General features: G+C 44.4%; 1 protein-coding gene across 5 annotated transcripts; it reads right to left on the bottom strand.

Annotated features, from left to right (window-relative positions):
• Positions 1 to 37: 37 nt before the first annotated feature.
• oard1 (O-acyl-ADP-ribose deacylase 1) lies at positions 38 to 20,252 on the bottom strand. Of its 5 annotated transcripts, none has more exons than XM_033020537.1 (7): positions 20,140 to 20,243; positions 14,888 to 14,893; positions 13,229 to 13,294; positions 10,949 to 11,102; positions 5,244 to 5,302; positions 4,257 to 4,369; positions 38 to 555 (listed from the first exon to the last, which is right to left on the bottom strand). In XM_033020537.1, exons 3-7 carry the CDS (start codon positions 13,262 to 13,264, stop codon positions 453 to 455), a joined length of 465 nt encoding a protein of 154 aa, XP_032876428.1. In that variant the 5' UTR covers positions 13,265 to 13,294; positions 14,888 to 14,893; positions 20,140 to 20,243; the 3' UTR covers positions 38 to 452. The 5 variants fall into 5 exon arrangements, with proteins under 5 accessions (XP_032876428.1, XP_032876429.1, XP_032876427.1 ...); XM_033020538.1 differs by lacking the exon at positions 14,888 to 14,893 and adding an exon at positions 18,085 to 18,091 and having other exon boundaries at positions 20,141 to 20,148; XM_033020536.1 differs by lacking the exon at positions 14,888 to 14,893 and having other exon boundaries at positions 20,141 to 20,252.
• Between the last annotated feature and the right edge of the window lie 26 nt (positions 20,253 to 20,278).

Genomic DNA, 20,278 nt, shown 5'->3' on the forward strand with positions numbered 1-20,278 from the left:
CATCGTGTCCATTTAAATGATTCCATGACAACAGCAGTTTCAACAAAAGGTTTTAATTTTTAACAATTCATACGGCAAGGACATGAGAACAGCATCATTCATGTTGTGTTTGACCCGTGCTAGATTGCTTGCCTCATTGATCGATCTCAGACTGAAATAATTCTGGAATTCTCAAAGATTTCAGACAAAATGATTCTAACAAAAATGAATTGCTTGTGTTTCTCCCAAACTGTGGGAGCATTATAGGAATTGTGGAATATGCAGCATTGAAATTAGTGATTGCAAATATGGTGATTTTGGTAGATGATTAAACACTAAGATATTCGGTCCTGCCAACAATAGGAATCAAACAGGTAACCAAAAAAAATACCTGCCAACATTTCATGCTTATCTGTACCCAGAAATATTCGTAAAGAATACTGATTAGTGTTACACATATAACAATGATATTCTCACAGAGAGTACACCGTGATTATAATATTTGTGCTTTTAAAGGCCTCTTGAATTATCGCAGAAACTTTGTCCCACTTCAGGTCGTCTAGTCCACATCCGATCCTGCAGAGAAAATAGCAATGTTTGTTGTAATTGACCCAGATACTGAGTTAGACTTCTAATGAAGTGAAAAGCAGTAAACATACAAAATAATATCTGCAGATTGACACAGAAAGGAATATCAAGCCAGATAACTGAGGAGCATTTCAAAGGATGTAATATGGGCAGCCAGGTGAAGGTGTAGGAAGAGAATTCCACCACTCAGGGCTAAGGTGACTACAATAATGACCAATAATAGAGCTACAGGTCCACCACCAATTTTCTGCCCACGTTGGTTCCAGAGCTTTGACATATTATCCATTTGGCTGAACCAACAGAGGTCACGGCTTTGGGGGAGCTGAAATCTGGCCGGCTCCAGTCGGGTTGGATTTCCAGAGCCACAGGTGCAAATTCGACCCACACATTGGCCACGTAATTCAGCTGTGGGAACGGATCTGCCGCCTCCGGCCGGTCTGGAATTCCAGAACCCTGGCCGCCGAAGTCCCAATGAGGTCGCGATCACCCGCCCCAGCCAGCTTGGGCGCCACATTTTTGGGGGACATCCGGGGGGAATTTCAAGTGCGCTTTCGTGTCCAGATTAAAGGTGGCGCCATGCGATCAGTTGCTGGAAATTCAATGGTGAACCTGCGTTAAAATCGGAACTGCACAATATCGAAGAGGGTGCAAGTAGTCTGCTTCAACCTTGGATAACTTCCTGAGTTTGGGAAGATTAAGTCTGAGGGCAGAGGTAACCTTCCCAGGTTTGATGCAGGAAATCACTAGAAAAACTGAAAGTAAATGCACAGAAAGAATAAGGACATGATATTTGGAGACACAATAACTTGCAGCTAGATGCTGGAATCTTGAAGTGCTGAAGAAACTCAGCAAGATAAGCAGCAGTTGTGGAAAGAATGGATGGGCAACATTTCAGGTCAGGATCCTTTTTCAGAGGATATAAAATGTGTTGTACAGACCACTATGAAGATTGAAAGAAGACTTAATTGAAGTATGTAGTTTATACACGATGAACTAGGACATAATGGTCAATAACTTGGAGGCGTAGATTTGTTAATTGATGGAAGAAATGGGAGGTGTTGCCATCTTCACCCAAATGGCTGAGATAGCACTGGCTGGAGAGTGGTGGAGGCAGAAATCCTCAACACTACAATACTTGAGGAATTGTAGTTTACAGGCAACAGAGTGACAGCTGGGAAGCAGAGTAACGCTATTGGCTTCATTTCTGGTAGGCATGACACCTCAAATAATGTTGCCATCAATTTTTGTGATTCTATGATGCACTTTGGAACGTTGCGTCTCAATGGAATGGAACCAGGAAGGATTTCCACAGAATCAGGCTTAAGGAGTGGGAGTCAGTGAACAGGAAGAAAAAACACCTGAAAGATTTCTTTAGCTTTCCAGCCATACAAAGGCTAAAAAAAGATAAATTATGCAAACTCAATTATGCCGGAACTCAAACATCACTCCCTTGTTGAGTTGTATGATGTTGGGATTCCGGAATGCCCACCACAACCCAAGCACTGCATAAGGATGGACAGGCAATGACTCAGATGCTAGCATATTTGCACCATCTTTCTTAGATCTGTCATTGTCCTTCAAATACGTTATTCATCATTCTCCTCTTAAAGCAGGGGTCGGCAACTTAAGGCCCCCGGGCCGAATGCAGCTCGTAACCCGAAATCATCCGGACTGCAGGCGTATTTTTTTCCCTGTAATCATCCGGCCCGCAGACTTCCATCATCTCCGGTACTTACCGGGCCCGAGGCCGCAGCGCCCAGGCCCGGTGCCGAAAGGAGGCTTGATGGCCGCAATGGCGGAGCCGCCGAGCACCGAGCAGCGCTGAACGGCAAGCGGCGAGCTCTGGCCGTACCGCATCCTGCGCCAAGCCGCCGGCACGGCCACGCACCTTCTGTGTCTAGGCTTCACTGTCGGGATCGGATTGTCAATAGGCCGGGGACGAGTGATTAACTAGGGGCCAGTGCTCCGGGTGGCGTCCTCGAAGGGGCGGGACCCATGTGTACACGAGATTTGATGCCTGCCATCCGGGGCAGGATCCATGTGTACACGTGATAGATGTGACCCGCAATCCGCTCACAGACATGTGTCCATGCCCCTATGCAGAGCAAGGTTGCTGACCCCTGTCTTAAAGCCCTCTAGTGAATGATATTATTCATGTGCTCGGCTGATATTGGAAAAGTACTGTGCTGCAGTAATAATGATAAGAATAAATTTATACAAAAATGCCAACAAATTCCTGACAATTCCCTCAGAACACAAGTCTGATTTGACAAACAACTTCATGTTGGCTTCTACTTCAAGGTGTGTCACTGCATACAATGAGGCTATCAATATATCTATAAACAGAGCTATATCTTCAGTGAAAAGAAGAAATAAGAGAACCAAAACAACTCCTGGTAATTTCATCTACTCATTTTAACATTTATTTAATCTGACTTCCTTTGAAACTACAAAACTCCCAACTAGCTGTCTAAACAACGTGCCAGCTAAAGTTCCAAAATCAGACTGAGCAGATTTCAGAGATCACTCATATCAATTGTGCTCAATCTTGATGAAAAGAGCACCTGTCAGCTCTCAACAAGCTGTGTTGTTTCAACAGTGTTATTTCAAAGCAATATAATGTCCTTGCATTCTACATTATCAACTTCCTGTGACTGGGACAACATTGCTGCTTCTGAAGACTTTTCATGCAGTCAACACTTGGTTTGTAGTGAGGGTGGTCTTTCTTCGCCATATTTGTGCTTATGCATCAATTCAGGGGCTCTCCTGTGAAATACATTTAGTTTTATTTTTAGTTTACAGGTACAGCATTGGAAACCGGCACTTGGGCCCACAGAATCCACACCAACCCCACGCAAGGTCAGGATCGAATCTGGGTCTGTGGCGCTGTGAAGCAACAGCTCTACAAGCTGCACCAGTGTGGCGCCCTCTAAACCTAATGAACATTTGTATCACTGATGCCTCTAATTTGATATGCTCAACTGTTGCAGTTCTTTCTCTACTTCTCTTACTATCTCCAGAACTATGACCAGTTCATAGAGTCAGAGTTTGGAAACAGGCCCTTCGGCCCAACTTGTCCACACCGGCCAACATGCCCCAGCTACACTAGTCCCACCTGCCTGTGTTTGGCCCATATCCCTCCAGACCTGTACTATCCATGTACCTGTCTAACTGTTCCTGAAATGTTTGGATAGTCCCTGCCTCAACTACCTCCTCTGACACCTCGTTCCATATACCCACCACCCTTGATATGAAAAGGTTACCCCTCAGATTCCTATTAAATATTTTCCCCTTCACCTTAAAACTGTCCTCTGGTCCTTGATTCCCCTACTCTGGGCAAGATATACCCGATCTATTCCTCTCATGATTTTATACACATCCCTCAACCTCCTGCACTCTAAGGAATAGAGTCCCAGCCTGCTCAACGTCTCTCTATAGCTCAGCCTCTTCTCCCCCTCCCCTTCCTCCCCCCTCCCGCCCACCCACCCACCGAGTCCTGGCAGTTCTACAACCTTGTGTTCCGCACACTGGCCTTCAAGACATCCCACTCTCCCAACGCTGTGGACGGTAGAGAACAACAAGCTGGGACAGCAGAGAACAACAAGCTGGGAGGAAGGACAGTTACCAAGGATATCTACAAATATATAAACAGTGTATTATCAATAAATAAATGCATCTATTATTTTTACTTGGGCATTGAGATCCTCAGAATTCCATTATCCACGCAGTGGTCCTTCATGGCCTTGAGGCTGTTCTGCAGATCATCATACGTAGGCTTATCTGATGCCAGCTTTTTGGTGATCTATAGAGAAATATATCATTTAATTTTGGGCATGTTCTGTTAACTGTCTAGGCTGGTAATTATGATCAAGAAGCATAACAAATAAAGATTTTCTAAGATTTATGTCCAAATGCAATGGATCATCTAGGTTCAGAACATTATCAATCAAGTACCCCCTTGCAAAATTGAAGTCGTCAAGTAAACTCTAATTGAATCATACAGAATTACTGCAGTGGTTGGTTGCTTTGTTGCTTCCCCCGCCCCAGTTAACTCCAACTAGAGGTCAGTTTCAGAATAAAAACCTGGCCATTATGCACTGCAATGAGAAGAAAATCTTCACAAAATCACCAAGTGATATTTTTTTTTGAATTCTTAACCAAGGTCTTGAAAGCTACAGACAATTAATATATTCAAGAAATAGATTTATAGATATTAAAGGAATCAAAAGATATACAGTCGATATAGGCAAGTGCCACTTAGGTAAAAGGGTTAGTCAAAATCGTATTGAATAGCAGGGCAGGCAAGAGGGTTGTGAATCACCTATTCCTTTCTATTTTTTATATAGCCTTTGAATGTCATATCCATAACTTGGTAGTTTTGCCTTTGAGGATATAAATTGAAATGTGGAATTGAATCAAGGTTAGCTTAACAGCAAGACAGTGATTTTTATGAGGCATTGTGGAGATTTCCATCTGATTAACAAATATAGTGAAAAACCATTGAAACCTGCAGGTATATTACAATCTACAAAGCAAATTGATTATCAAAAGGAACACATTACAAAAGTATTTAGATTTACAAATAACGGTATCTTTTTCCAAAATGTTTAAATAAATTAAATAAGCAAATTATGATCTAATTTCATAATTAATTATTAAAATGTCGGCTCAATTACCAAATAATAGATGTGTCTCTGATCTTTCTGAAGCACTGCAAAACTCCCAACTTCTTTTTCTGTAAAAACAAAATACCAATTAAAAATCCTTTTAGCTAACATGAAAATACAATGCCCCGATGACAAATGAATGTGAATAAGACAAAAAGCAGGAGTAACTCAGCGAGTCACGCAGCATCACTGGAGTAAAGCAATCGGTGATGTTTCGGGTCGAGACCCTTCTTCAGACTCAGCAGGAATCAGAGGGGGAGCAGCGAGAGAGGAAGCAGGATAAGAACAGCATCTGCAGTTCCGTTCTACACATTTGGTCAGCAAGCATCTGCTGTTCCTTCGTACACTTTTCGTCTGCTGGCATCTGCAGTTCCTTCCTACACATTTCATCTGCCCAACTGTGAAATCTCAAGGTAAGCCTACTTTGAAGAAGTTCTCCTCTCGCCGACGAGAGTTCTGCATCATCCTCTCTCGCTGCTCCCCCTCTGTGATTCCTCCTGCTTGAGTCGACTCAAAACATCACCTATTCCTTTTCTCCTGAGATGCTGTCTGACCCATTGAGTTACTCCAGCTTATTGTGTCTATCTTCAATGTGAATAAGTTTGTTAATAATATCAGATAATATTAAGAGATTAGTATACAAACTTAAAGCACATGGTATTGGGGGTTCAGTATTGATGTGGATAGAGAACTGGCTGGCAGACAGGAAGCAAAGAGTAGGAGTAAACGGGTCCTTTTCACAATGGCAGGTAGTGACTAGTGGGGTACCGCAAGGCTCAGTGCTGGGATCCCAGCTATTTACGATATATATTAATGATTTGGACGAGGGAATTGAATGCAACATCTCCAAGTTTGCGGATGACACGAAGCTGGGGAGGCAGTGTTAGCTGTGTGGAGGATGCTAGGAGGCTGCAAGGTGACTTGGATAGGCTGGGTGAGTGGGCAAATGCATGGCAGATGCAGTATAATGTGGATACATGTGAGGTTATCCACTTTGGTGGCAAAAACAGGAAAGTAGACTATTATCTGAATGGCTGCCGATTAGGGGGAGATGCAACAAGACCTGGGTGTCATGGTACACCAGTCATTAAAAGTAGGCATGCAGGTGCAGCAGGCAGTGAAGAAGGCGAATGGTATGTTAGCATTCATAGCAAAAGGATTTGAGTATAGGAGCAGGGAGGTTCTACTGCAGTTGTACAGGGTCTTTGTGAGACCACACCTGGAGTATTGCGTACAGTTTTGGTCTCCTAATCTGAGGAAAGACATTCTTGTCATAGAGGGAGTACAGAGAAGGTTCACCAGACTGATTCCTGGGATGGCAGGACTTACATATGAAGAAAGACTGGATAGACTCGGTTTGTACTCGCTAGAATTTAGAAGATTGAGGGGGGATCTTATAGAAACTTACAAAATTCTTAAGGGGTTGGACAGGCTAGATGCAGGAAGATTGTTCCCGATATTGAGGAAGTCCAGAGCAAGGGGTCACAGTTTAAGGATAAGGGGGAAATCTTTTAAAAAGTAAAGTAAAGTAGCCTTTATTGTCATTCAGACCTTTCGGTCTGAACGAAATTTCGTTGCCTTGCAGTCATACATATAATAAAAATAACAAAAACACACAATAAACACAAATTTAACATCCACCACAGTGAGTTCACCAGGCACCTCCTCACTGTGATGGAAGGCAAAAATCTTAAAGTCCCTGTCTCTTCCCTCTTTGTTCTCCCTCTGCTCCGAGGCGACCTGTGAGCTCCCGACGCTGTCGTCCACCGTGGCCGATCCTCCGAGGTCAGGTCGCCGCTGCCGCCGGAACGCCACAGCTCCGATGTCGGGTCGCCGCTGCCGCTGCAACGCCACAGCTCCGTTGTCAGGTCGCCGCTGCCGCTGCCACAGCTCCGTTGTCGGGTCGCCGCTGCCGCCGGAACGCCACAGCTCCGATGTTGCCGCTGGAACGCTGCCCCAGCTCCGAGGCTGCCAGCTCCGCCATTAGGCCTCGGCGCAGACGGACCGAGATGAGGAAAACATTTTTCACACAGAGAGTGGTGAATCTCTGGAATTCTCTGCCACAGAAGGTAGTTGAGGCCAGTTCATTGGCTATATTTAAGAGGGAGTTAGATGTGTTGTACTTCCGGTGGCGCTGGTGTCAGCAGCCTCCACCTACAGCCCGGTATCTTTTTGTTTTTTTGTTTATTTAGTTATGTAAAAGTGTGTTTTTTTGTGTTTTTTTTGTGTTTTTATGTGGGGGAAGAGGGTACGGTGCGGGGGATACCGTCCTTCAATCGCTTCCTGGTGAAGACGCGACTATTATTCGAGTCGCGTCCTCCCCCCCCCCAGCGGCCTACCTACTGGATTAGCGCGGCCTTTCCTGCCGGGATCGACCAGAGCTCCAGCAGCGGCGGGACAGCGCTGATACATCGCGGGGCTGGCAATGCCTTACTGGGGATCGCCGTCTGGAGCCCGGAGTGCTGGACCTGTGGCACCGACATCATGGAGCTGCGGTTTGCGGAGCTCCCAATGCGGGCGGCGCTGATGGACAGCGCGGGGTCCTGCGACTCTGCCCGGCTCGGCCTGCGGACTCGGGAGCCGCGGACTCCGGCTGCGGACTCGGGAGCTGCGGACTCCAGCTGCAGACTCGGGAGCTGCGGACTCGGGAGCTGCGGACTCGGGAGCTGCGGACTCGGGAGCTGCGGACTCGGGAGCTGCGGACTCCGGCTGCGGGAGGCGGCTGATCAGGAGGTCCGGGCCGCTGAGGAGGATGTTCACCGTCGGGGTTCGGCGTCGGCGTTCCATCAGCCCGGCGTGAGGGCCTGAACATCGGGCCACCCGGGGCGGCGACTGCGGGTGCTAGGAAGGCCTCGACCACGAGTGAACATCTGGGAAGAACGGAGGGGAGGCTGGCTGGACTATGGTGCCTTCCTCACCTTGGTGCCACTGTGTTATGTTGTGTCGTGGACTTTAAGTGTTTGTGCTTTTTTTAAAATTCTATTTTATTTTTAATATGTTTTATTATTTATTATTATTTATTTATTTTTATTTTTATGATACTGCCTGTAAGGGAAATTCATTTCGTTGTCTCTAACTGAGACAATGACAATAAATTTGAATACAATACAATGTGGCCCTTGTGGCTAAAGGGATCAGGGGGTATGGAGAGAAGGCAGGTACAGGATACCGAGTTGGATGATCAGCCATGATCATATTGAATGGCGGTGCAGGCTCGAAGGGCCGAATGGCCGAATGGCCTACTCCTGCACCTATTTTCTATGTTTCTATGTTTCTATCACATAAGCAGGTATGTTTGACTCCCATACATAATAATAATGAGGTCCATTTACAATAAGATCAGGATCTAACCCATTGGTTTACAATGATATCTAAACACGGCCACAAAGCAAATCGACATAGCATTGCACTAAAAGTTTCAAAGGTGTATTTAATGTGCAGATTAGAAATATGATTAAAGTAAACTGTGAATGCTGGAAATTTGTATTGAAATAAAAATGTTGAAACTGCTCAGATCAGGTTGTACAGCTGAATGCAGATTTAATGATTTTATCAATAATATATCATCAGAATATATGAGAAGATTTTTTCCACTAAAATGTTAATCATTGATAGTGATTGATAGGCGGTGCAGGCTCGAAGGGCCGAATGGCCTACTCCTGCACCTATTTTCTATGTTTTCTATATCCGTGTACTATATTGAAACCCCATGAGCAACCAGGGGCCTTTATAAACAAACTCACTACAGGCTTCTCACTGATGCGCTCTCACTGGCTCTCCACTCAGCTCTGGACCACTTGGACAACAAAAACTCATATGTCAGGCTGTTATTCATTGACTACAGCTCGGCATTTAATACAATCATCCCCTCCAAGCTGGTCAGAACTGGATCTCTGCACATCCCTCTGTAATTGTATCCTCAACTTCCTCATCCACAGACCACAGTCTGTCCGTATTGGTGGAAATGTATCATCCTCGATAACAATCAGCACGGGAGCACCCTAAGGCTGTGTGCTCTGCCCCCTGCTATACTCACTCTATACTCATGACTGCGTAGCCAGACATAGTGCGAACTCCATCATCAAGTTCGCCGACGACACCACTGTTGTAGGACGAATCACTGATGGGGACGTGAGATCGACCGATTGATCAAATGGTGCCAGCACAATAACCTGGCTCTCAACACCAGCAAAACTTCTACAGGTGCACAGTAGAGAGCATGCTGACTGGTTGCATCGTGGCTTGGTTCGAGCGTCCAGGAGCAGAAAAGATTGCAGAAAGCCGTGACCACTGCCCAGTCCATCATCGGCTCTGACCTCCCTACCAAGCGCCTTGAGTATTAGAAAGGCGCTATATAAATCCCATCCATTATTATTATTATTATTATTATTATCACCATCGAGGGGATCTATCGCAGTCGCTGCCTCAAAAAGGCTGCCAGCAACATCAACGACCCACACCATCCTGGCCACAGACTCATCTCTCCGCTGCCATCAGGTAGAAGGTACAGGAGCCTGAAATCTGGTACATCCAGGTTCATGAACAGCTTCTTCCCCACAGCCATCAGGCTATTAAACTCGCCATCAAACAAACTCTGGACTATAACAGCCTAATGCACTTTATCTGTTTATTTATGTGTATATATATGGTCTTTGATATATAGACACACTGATCTGTTCTATATTTATTCCTACTATATTCTGTTGTGCTGCAGCAAGCACGAATTTCATTGTCCTATCTGGGACACATGACAATAAACTCTCTTGACTTGATTTGACTATTAAATCAATCAGAGTTACATATTTAATTCATATTCAGGCAAATTCAAACAAAAATAAGTGACATTGCAATGAGAAGTGTAATTACAATGTATCTGAATTAGTCAAAGTCAAATAAAGATTTATCAATAAAATAAAAACCTATTTCTATAAACTTCATAAATGTAATCTCATGTATATGTTTGTATGGCTATGTGTTCATCCTCCTTTGTGCCAAGAGTGTTTTATTGTCGTATGTCCCAGATAAAACAATACAATTCTTCCTAGCAGCAGCACAACAGAATATATGTAAACATAGTACTCTGTAAACAATAAACGAGAAAAAAAGTTCACACACACACAGACACAGACACAGACACACACACACGCACACACACAATAATAGTGTTTGTTTGAACAAAGGATTAACTTTGAGACAATAAAAGTTAGTTTCCAAAATTCCATATATAATAGGCAAAAAGGAGATTCAGGTAAAGAAAGATTTTATGCAAATAACATTATCAATTAACGACAAGTAAAAACCATGCCAACATTTGATATACTAAAATGTTGTTTTAAAGAAAACAGGGAATAAAATAAATAATGAAACAGGAGATTAGGTTTCAAGTGGCGCACCTGAAAGAAATAACTGCTTTTGAAAGACTAAAGAATTAATTTGATTTAAGAAAATGGCAAACGCGCATCCATTCCTATAGTGGATACAAGGACCTACAGATGCTGATTTACAACCTAAAAGACACAAAGTGTAGGAGTAACTCAGTGGATCAGGCAGAATCTCTGGAGAACATGGTCTTCAGAGATGTTCTTCAGAGATGTTGCCAAACCCGCTGAGTTACTCCAGCACTATTTTTCTTTCCTATAGTGAAAGATTCATGTGGATCTAAGAAAAACATTCTTCTGGTGAAAGGTTATTTTTAATAATACCAATTTTCTTACTCTGATTCTGTAGTTCCTCGACACATCCATATTTTCTTTTGAACAAGACTGCTATTCCAGCCTCCATGTTACAATCTTCGCCGATGCAATGTGCCAGCGCATCCTTTTCTGGGCATGAAAACAGATCACCTTGCACATAACAGATCTTGAAGCTCTGTATATACCAATGATAAGACATTTTAGATGATTAGAATAATGGAAAACTTGCTGTTCGGCCTTACTTTCAGATTACTTTTTTTAAATTTTTTGACAACTCTAGTTTACAAAGCCTTTAAAATAAATAAAACCAGCAAAAGAATAGAAATAGAAAAAGGCTGTTCCGATTAATTTTAGTCTATACTAGACTAAGTGGGACCCGTTGGGTGCCAGTCACACGGGAGGCCTGGTCCCCCAACGCACCCCATTCCCCTATGCAATATTCCACCACTCACCCGTTCTTCCAACGCAACCCATCCCCAATACAATATTCCACCACTCATCCATTGCCCCTAACTGCGCAGGAGCGGCTGACGGATTCCCGTTGTGACACCCCTGATCCTCCCTCCTCCCCCCCTCACTACGCCCCTTGCCCTTCCCCCCCCCCCCTCCCCCGTCGCACTCACTCCATCCCCCCTCAACCCCCATCCACTCCTAGCGGCTCTCCGGCGGCACAGTCATACCCACCCATTGGGTTCCCATTGTGATGTAGAACAAGAAGGTATTACTGCGCAGGCGCAGCTGACGGGCACGGCAAGTGGAAAAGGATTTATTACAGCTTAAAATGTGAATAACTTAAAATATAACAACAATTTAAACGTTAAGGATGAGATTTATTCAGTCCATTCTTTCTTGTTGCGTTCTGCAGCGGGGGAGGGGGCTTCAGGCGGGGGCTGTCGAGGGCTGTCGGGGGCTGATGGGTGGCAGTGCCTACAGCTGGGAGAGGGCTACGGTTTCAGACGGGGGCTGTCGGGGGTCGGTAGGGAGGGGGGAGCGTCCTGCAGCCGGGGGACGGTGGGGAGCGCTGCCCTGGCCTACAGCGGCCTCCCCCCCCGGCCACCCGCCTAAAGCCGTCCCCAGCTCAGGGACCTGCAGCTGGGGACGGCTTCAACTAGGGAGGGGGGAGCATCCTGCAGCTGGGGACGGGGCTGCTTCAGGCGGGGGCCGGTGGGGGGGGGGGGGGGAGCGTCCTGCAGCGGAGGAGGGGGCTATCGGGGGCTGGTGGGGTTGTGTCCTACAGCTGGGGGAGGGGGATGGCTTCAGGCGGGGACTATCGGGGGCCGGTGGTGGGGGGGGGGGGAGAGGGTCCTGCAGCCGAGGGAGGGGGACGGCTTCAGGCGGGAGCTGTCGGGTGCCGGTGGGTTGGGGAGCGTCCTGCAGCCGGGGAAGGGGAGCGGCTTCAGGCAGGGGCTATCACTGCCGCTGCCTAGCGCTGCCGTGGCAGATCGCTGTCGTGGCCTACCACTGCCGTGTCCATGGCCTGTCACTGCTGTGGCCTAGCGCTACCGCTCCCCACCAGCTAGCGAGGGAGACCAGAGGGGAAGGGGCTGGAGCTGACGGTGCGATGGGAACTCACAGCGGACGCTGGTTGCTGGACGTTCTCCTCCGCCAGGATCAAAATCTCCGCTTTCCATTTGGCGACATCTCCTGCGCCGCTTACGGTCCCTCCGAAAATTGTGTGCTGTTGGAAACCTCCGCCGGCCATCCTCAGCTCCAGTGAAGACGCAATGGCGCAGGAAGAGGCGGACCGTCCACGCGGCGCTGACTGGCAGGAGAGCAGATCGATCTGCGCACGCACGATTTTTAATCCTCGCTACCTTTTACATTAGACCACCGATCTGAACTAAACTTGGTGCACTCGTAACACAGGAGAACGGTGAGTAAGCTGGCGAAAAATCGTAGCGCTATCGCGTACCGTTTTTGCGTAAATTGAAAGACAGCGCAAACCAGAAGATAACAAGATCAGAGCTTTAGTTATGTATAGATATTCTCTTCTGGGTAACTCTTACTAATTATGAGACCATTATTATTGGGCACATAGTCAAAGTATCTCAAGCAGTTGCAAAAACTTATGAGAACTTTCACAATAAAATACTTCAAAGTTCTCTTCAAATGCTCTGATAAATCAATTTTAGAATAGGAAGTTATTTCATGGCTGTGTTTTCATGTATTTCAATTCCAAGGCGCAGTATTTCTTTAGCTCAAAATAATTTTGAATGCCCAAGAGGAGATAGTTCCCGGCATTTGCAGAGACACGGCAGAAGATATTGTGAAATGCACTTGGTCACTGGGATCCATACTTACATTGCCCTCCAGTGGAGTGTCTGCAGAATTGGCCATGTTGTTTCCTTTTCTTTCCGTTAGTCCTCCCTTTATTAAACAGCAAAATAAATATTTTATTAACTCGATTATCCATTATAATTTTCTGGCACCTAGGAATAGACTGGGTGACAACCAAGAATAGTTTGGTGACTACTGGAGAGACAGTTGACGGCACGGAAAGACGGCACCCGGGACAGGCTGGGTTAGTACCCCAGTCTGTGTCTTTCGTGAGAAAGACACCCAACAAAGCTACGGATAGGCCTAATGAACCACCGTGGCCTAAAAATCCAGCTGGGTCGCCTGGGCGAGGGTGTCTGATGTTATGAGACCCGAAACACCCGATGACACCGAGTCACATCACTGAGGATGCGCCCAGCGCATCTAGAAGATGTATATTTTTCACATTCTACTGATAGTTGCAACTCTGACTGAAATAATCACAGCTGAGTATTTCAGTCAGAAGTCAAAATGATATCTGAGGGTTAAGCAATTGTGCTTAAATCTGGACTGTTATTTCAGTGTTGTACTGAGCCAACTCTGCACTTGTTGAGAAATGTTCTATCAGTTGAAATGTAGGGTCTCAGACTCTGCAACACTAATGAATTCATAGTAATTCATACAAAAACATGAATAAATTCCACAAACTTTGATGAAGAAATATACCAACTGAGAGAATTGGTGGGCCCTTGCTAAGGCAAAGGCTTCCATGGAGTAGCTATTCCATTGGGTTTCTGGAATCAACATCATCTCTTCTTTTAAGACGGCTGATAAGGTTTCAACCAACCTCTCATGTTGTGTCTTGGCCTGTTCATGGTATCCGTGGTCGCTTTTGCTTGTTGCATGAACGGCAACAAAACGAGTACGATACAGGTAAGTAATTTTTGGGAAACGATGGAGAAAAATGGATGGACGGGTGGATGAAAAGAGAAATCTTCTGATAATTCACCCAAAAGCACCTACCTCTTTGATCATCTCCCACTGACTTGCCTGTCTAGACACCCTCAGCCACAGTTTTGCTGGAGCCTGCAGTGGGGATGGCAATGGTCTGCTTCCTCTGGCTGTGCTGCTGACTGAGGAAGGCTGACTGACTGACTGTGCCTGCTGTTCTTATCGTACAGCTTAGGGTTGGCCTGATATCAATCTACCAGATCCCCCTCTTGTTCCCTGCTGAAATCATATGGCTTGGTGATCATTCTCCTCTTCTTCATCCTCTCAACTGAGGCATCAGTGTCCTCAGCAATAACAGAACCCCAATCTGCACCAGCAGCAGCATAAGAAAATGTGACCCTGAGGAGTGGGGTGGTGCTGTGGTCACGAACCACCTCCATGTTCACCTCCATGGTCTCCTCCTCCTAGATCTCAATCTGTTGGACCTGGGTCTCCTCCTGCATGTTTGGTGGGGGTGGGGGTTGTGCCTTGCTCTTTTGATGAGCCTTGCTTCTCTTTGGTGCCATTTTCTGATGGTCTCCGTTGCAAGCAAAAAAAAGTTTTGAATGTCGGCGCTTTATATACACATGTGATCACGTGGAGCAGTGCTTTTTTTTCAAATGACACACCTTGACGTATCTCGACGCAGGCACTGCCGCCGGTTGACGTATGATGATGCATGTTGTCACAAAAAGAATTTGCCAAGGTTATGACCTTGCGACATCGTACGTCACCGGGCGTCATCCTGGCGGCAACCTACGACAGCACCTACGACATGAGAAGACACGCAATGTCAAGCCCCGTGCCACGGTGAGATTTTGAACATTTCAAAATCCAGTGGCAGCAAGAAAAATGTTGTGACACTTGAGGAGACACGGCTCGTCACCAAGCGACCATGTGGCGACAGCCTTTTTTCAGGTTGTCGCCGAAAATCTCACCCAAGTGGGACAGGCCCTTTAGGGTTCATACTCTTAGGTGGTCATGCTATTTTTAAGTTAATTAAGGAGATTCTGCCTGGTCTGCTGAGTTACTCCAACCCGCAGTATATTGCTCAAGATTTAAGCATTTGCAGTTCCTTGTAACTCTGAGGTTCTATTCTATACATTGGTTACTATGGTTTACATGTTCTTTCTGACATCCTGAAATTTGTTATACAACGTGTGTAGGAAGAACTGCAGATGCTGGGTTACACCGAAGATAGACACAAATGCTGAAGTAACTCAGTGGGACAGGCAGCATTTCTGGATAGAACGAATAGGCAACATTTTGGGTCGAGACCCTTCTTCAGACCCTTCTCGACTCGAAACATCACCCATTTATTCTATCCAGAGATGTTGCCTGTCCCGCTGAGTTACTCCAGCATTTGTGTCTATCTTCGGCGTAAACCAGCATCTGCAGTTAGTTCCTTTCTACACAAGCTTGTAAATGGTTAAAAATGTTGAAGGAAAATGATCCAATGTTACAGGCAGGCATAAATAATGTTGCAATGACAAAATTACATGTTGTCATTGTTCTAATGTAATCCCCATAGGGTAGACATGACATAGTATGAATTAAAAAAAAATATCTGAATATATATGAATTTTAATAACTCCTCAACTAGTTACAATGTCAAATTTATTTCCTTCCCAATTCATTCTTTCAAAATGTGCTTAAATTGCTTAATTTATTTACCTTGCTATGCAGTCTCTGAACAGCAAGCAGCACTGTTGCTTCCATCACTTTCAACTCCCAGCCCAGTCACTGTCATCACCAGCATTTTTGTACAACTAAGCATTCACGGCTGAAGAAGGGTCTCGACCCGAAACATCACCCATTCCTTCTATCTAGAGATGCTGCCTGTCCCACTGAGTTACTCCAGCATTCGGAGCCTTTCTTCAGCATTTTTCAAATGGCACCTTACTGCCATCTATCCCTACCCTGTCCTTATTCCTACCAACAGACTCTCAGTTTACAATTTCTTCTCAATCACAACTGCAGTCCTTCTTCCTCACTATCGAACACAAAACACTCTCACCCTTTTCTGCTCTGATTTACTACCCCTGCACTTTATTTAAACTCCCTTTTACAGCAAGAATTCTTGCAGATGAGGACATTACAACACATTATCCGAACATTTACACAAGATGAAAGGGAGCTGGGTATTGGATCAGGTTTATTTTATTTATTCATCTGCCAGATGTGGATGCTGCTAGCAAAGCTGGCATTTATTGAACATCTCTAATTACCCCTAAACAGAGGAACCTGCTAAGATGGGTTTGGAATCACATTCCGCTCAGACTAGACAAATACAGCAGAATTGAATGAACCGGATAGGTTTTAATTACAATCCATGAGTTTGTGCTGAGAATAGTTATTTTATTTAGTTTTAGTATTTTTGTTCTAGAGATACAGCGTGGAAACAGGCCCTTCGGCCCACCAAGCGTGCAAACTATGATTACCCATTTACACTAGTGCTATGTGACCCCACTTTCTCATTCACTCCATTTCTACCAGGGGCAATTTAAAGAGGCTAATTATCCAACAAACTCTCACATCTTTTGGGATGTGGGAGAAAACCGGAAGAAGCCGACACAATCACATACAAACTCTACACAGACTGTACCTGAGGTCAGTGGAGCTAACCCAGGTCAATGGAGCTGTGAGGTTACAGCTCTACTAGCTGTGCCACTGTGTAATTATTTAATTATAACTTATTAATTTAAATTATCCAACTGACATGATGGGATTCAAACTTGTCACTGGATCAATAGCCCAGAATTATGGCTTCTAATCTATCAACTACTAATCTATTATTCCACATATAAGTATGGAACTGTAAACAGAAAGGAAAGCTAAACACAAGAATAAATAATTGATTTTACAGAGGAATATTAACAATCTAGAAAAGAGTTTTAAGAAAAGCAGTAACACAAAATCTTTCTTCATTCATACTACAAGCAATGATTAGGGAAATTCACTAAATATATCCTGTACTAGGGTGAAATTAAAAAATTGTAAAGATAAGGGTGAAAATAACAAAATCTTAGTATTTATGTTTATGCAAATACCTGTCCACAGCAATTGAATTGCCAAGAAGATCCCAAGCACAAGATACCTGTCAGAAAATCTTTACAAACAGCAGCTTTGCAGCTAGCTTAGCTTTCAGTATGCATATTTTATCATAATTTATAATCAACCATGCAAATTCTTTGTTTTTGCTGCTGGTTGTTACTGAAGCATTCATTCCCACAACTGGGGAGAAAAATGCAGAATGCCTTGAATCACATTGGTTGTCAGGGAGTTGCTGGGAAGTCCGAATGACACCGGGCAACATTGCACAAAGAACGTGGAGTATTTGAAGCTTGGTGGACAGCGACAACAATCATAAAGGTTTAAACCACTCTTTAATGAGTAGAAACCAGCAGAGACTGGATGGCTTTTGAATAAATACCCCTTGCTGCTATAAAAAGAGAGAAGCGACAAGAAGGATAACACAAATACCAGTGTATTTTAAAAAAAAGCACAATGAACTCTTCACTAAGAGTGTGGGAACAATTTCACATTCCCTTCAGAAGAAAAAGCAAAACTGTAGCCATGGAAATAAGTGGTATTAGCTAGATATTACGAAGATAGACACAAAAAGCTGGATATTAGTATGGTGGCACTGTATAGAGAATGCATAGAGAATAGAGGCTGCATAGAGAATGCTAAGAGATGTTTAATGTAATATACAACAGTGACTATGCTGCAAAATATTTTAGTGGATGTGAAGTCCCTTAGTACTGTACTTATTGTTTTGAGATACTACGTAAATGCAAGTTTGTCCTTTCTATCAAAGTATGACTTAAACAAATATGGTAATCCTCTCAAGACTTGTTACAAAATGTTTAATCTGTAGCTGGGTAATATTATTAGGAAAAACGTTTTACCTTTGGCCTGTTTGTGCCAGTGCAAGAAGCAATCAGGTACCAGTTTCTGAACCACCAGAGACCCGGTTTGTTTCCATCCTGACATTGGGTACTGTCTATGTGGAGTTTGCACTCTGCGACCATGTGGGTTTCCTCCCACATCCCAAAGCAAGATGGTTTGTGAGTTAATTAGCTTCTGTAAATTTCCCCTAGTGCGAACGGGTGATTGATGGTTGGCTTGGATTTGGTGGGCTGAAGTTTCCAATGTTATATCTCTAAACTAAACCACTTTTGGTTATTTTGCCAATATCTTCATTCTACACACTTTCTCCAGTTTTTACTTCCAAGTGTTCTTTATTTGTTACGCTATTCTAAATCCTAATGTTTTTGTTATGATTTCTAACATGGACTTGGTAACTGAGAAATTGTCAGATGCACATTTTAACATGCATTCTTTTTAAAGAAAACCGTTTAATAATACAATACTCATATCTATGATTGAGTTCTACCAATTAATTTGGCATTTGAAACATAATAGAATCAAAGCAGCTAAAAAGGATTTTTTCTGAGAGAACTGCAGATGCTGGAAAAATCAAAGTTAGACAAAAATGCCGGAGAAACTCAGCAGGTGAGGCAGCATCTTTGGAGCGAAGGAATAGGTGACGTTTCGGGTCGAGACCCTTCTTCAGACTGATTGGGGGGGGGGGGTGGGGGGCGGGTAAGAGACGAAGACCGTAAGCTGTGGGAGAGCTGGGAAGGGGAAGGGGAAGGAGGGAGAAAGCAAGGACTACCTGAAATTGGAGAAGTCAGTGTTCATACCGCTGGGGCGTAAACTACCCAAGCAAAATATGAGGCGCTGCTCCTCCAATTTGTGGTGGGACTCACTCTGGTAATGGTGGAGGCCCAAAACAGAAAGGTCGGATTCGGAATGGGGAGTGTAAAGAATACCGAGTACTGAGAAAATAAAGAGTATATTTTGTGTGTAGTATTATGTAATCTTACAACTGGCATTCATAAAATAAACGGGTTTTCCACAGCCAGGAATAACACAAAGAGCTACAAGACTTTTTTTCTGCTTATTGGATTAGAACAGAATGATAGCTATAAAATTAACTCAGCTAATTTTTAAATACTAATACATCGACACAAAAAGGCACCTTGGTACTCAAACAAGAATTGCATCATCAAAGGTAAATATGGTTGATGGCAGGCGGCGTCAAAAAGGTAATGCAAGAAAAAATTAAGTGATAAGCAACTGTTTATGATTTTGAGGTTTCTTGAAAGAGCCGAAAGGACTTCATGAGGCAAAGAAAGTTATAAGATAGGGGAGAAGTGAAAGAAAGTGTGTCTGACATCTTAAGGGGGGGGGGGGGGGGGAGAGGGGGGAATTAAAGTAACTGAGCAATATTTGACTTGGTTAAATTTTAACTTGGAGAAAACAAGTCATGGTTTGGCTATTTGCTCAATAGGTATAATGACAATTTGTGTAACAACGGCGAACAGTGTGCCAATTTGCTGCCCCTTCACCCTCCAAATTGTGGCCATTTGTTTCAGGGGACCGTCAAACAAGTCAATTGACGATTTTCAACCAGAAGTGACCATTGCATTTTTAAACGGAGGCAATATTCCCACTGCTTTTTCTCTGAGGAATGGGTGCCCTTTGACGTTGAGCATTGATTGAAGTGACTTTTGCGCGTTTATTTTGTCATTTTTTGCAGAAACACGACGTGAAACATGAAAATTTGTTCTGTGTCTCGAATCGAGAGATATGTAGAGACTGCTTGCATTTGGTCAAACAATTTTACACCAGTTGTTCAGAGCAAAGGCTGCAAATTAAGTCGTCGACTTCCATCTGCCTGTAGGCCGCTTCCTGCCGGCGCCATTTTGTCAGCACGACGGATGGTTTTTCGGTCAAATCTGCGTCGCAGGATTTTTAACCCTCATTCAAACCTTTAGAACTGATAACTAACGCACAACCCGGCGGTCGCCGAGAAAATACGGCGTGTAAAAAGAGAAAAGCAGAAACACCAAAGTATTAACAAGCCTTCTGAGCTTCACTAACCCCACCCACACATACCTATAATCACTCCGATCAATATCAGTCCGCGCCCGGGGGCTCTATTTTCTTTTCCAGAAGAGTCCTCCGAATCGCGCCGTCAACCGAACCTGCTAGCGGAACTGCACGTCACGGGGGGGCGGGACCGGGTGGATTGAT

The sequence above is a fragment of the Amblyraja radiata genome, chromosome 5, assembly GCF_010909765.2.
Source record: "Amblyraja radiata isolate CabotCenter1 chromosome 5, sAmbRad1.1.pri, whole genome shotgun sequence".
Lineage (NCBI taxonomy): Eukaryota > Metazoa > Chordata > Chondrichthyes > Rajiformes > Rajidae > Amblyraja > Amblyraja radiata.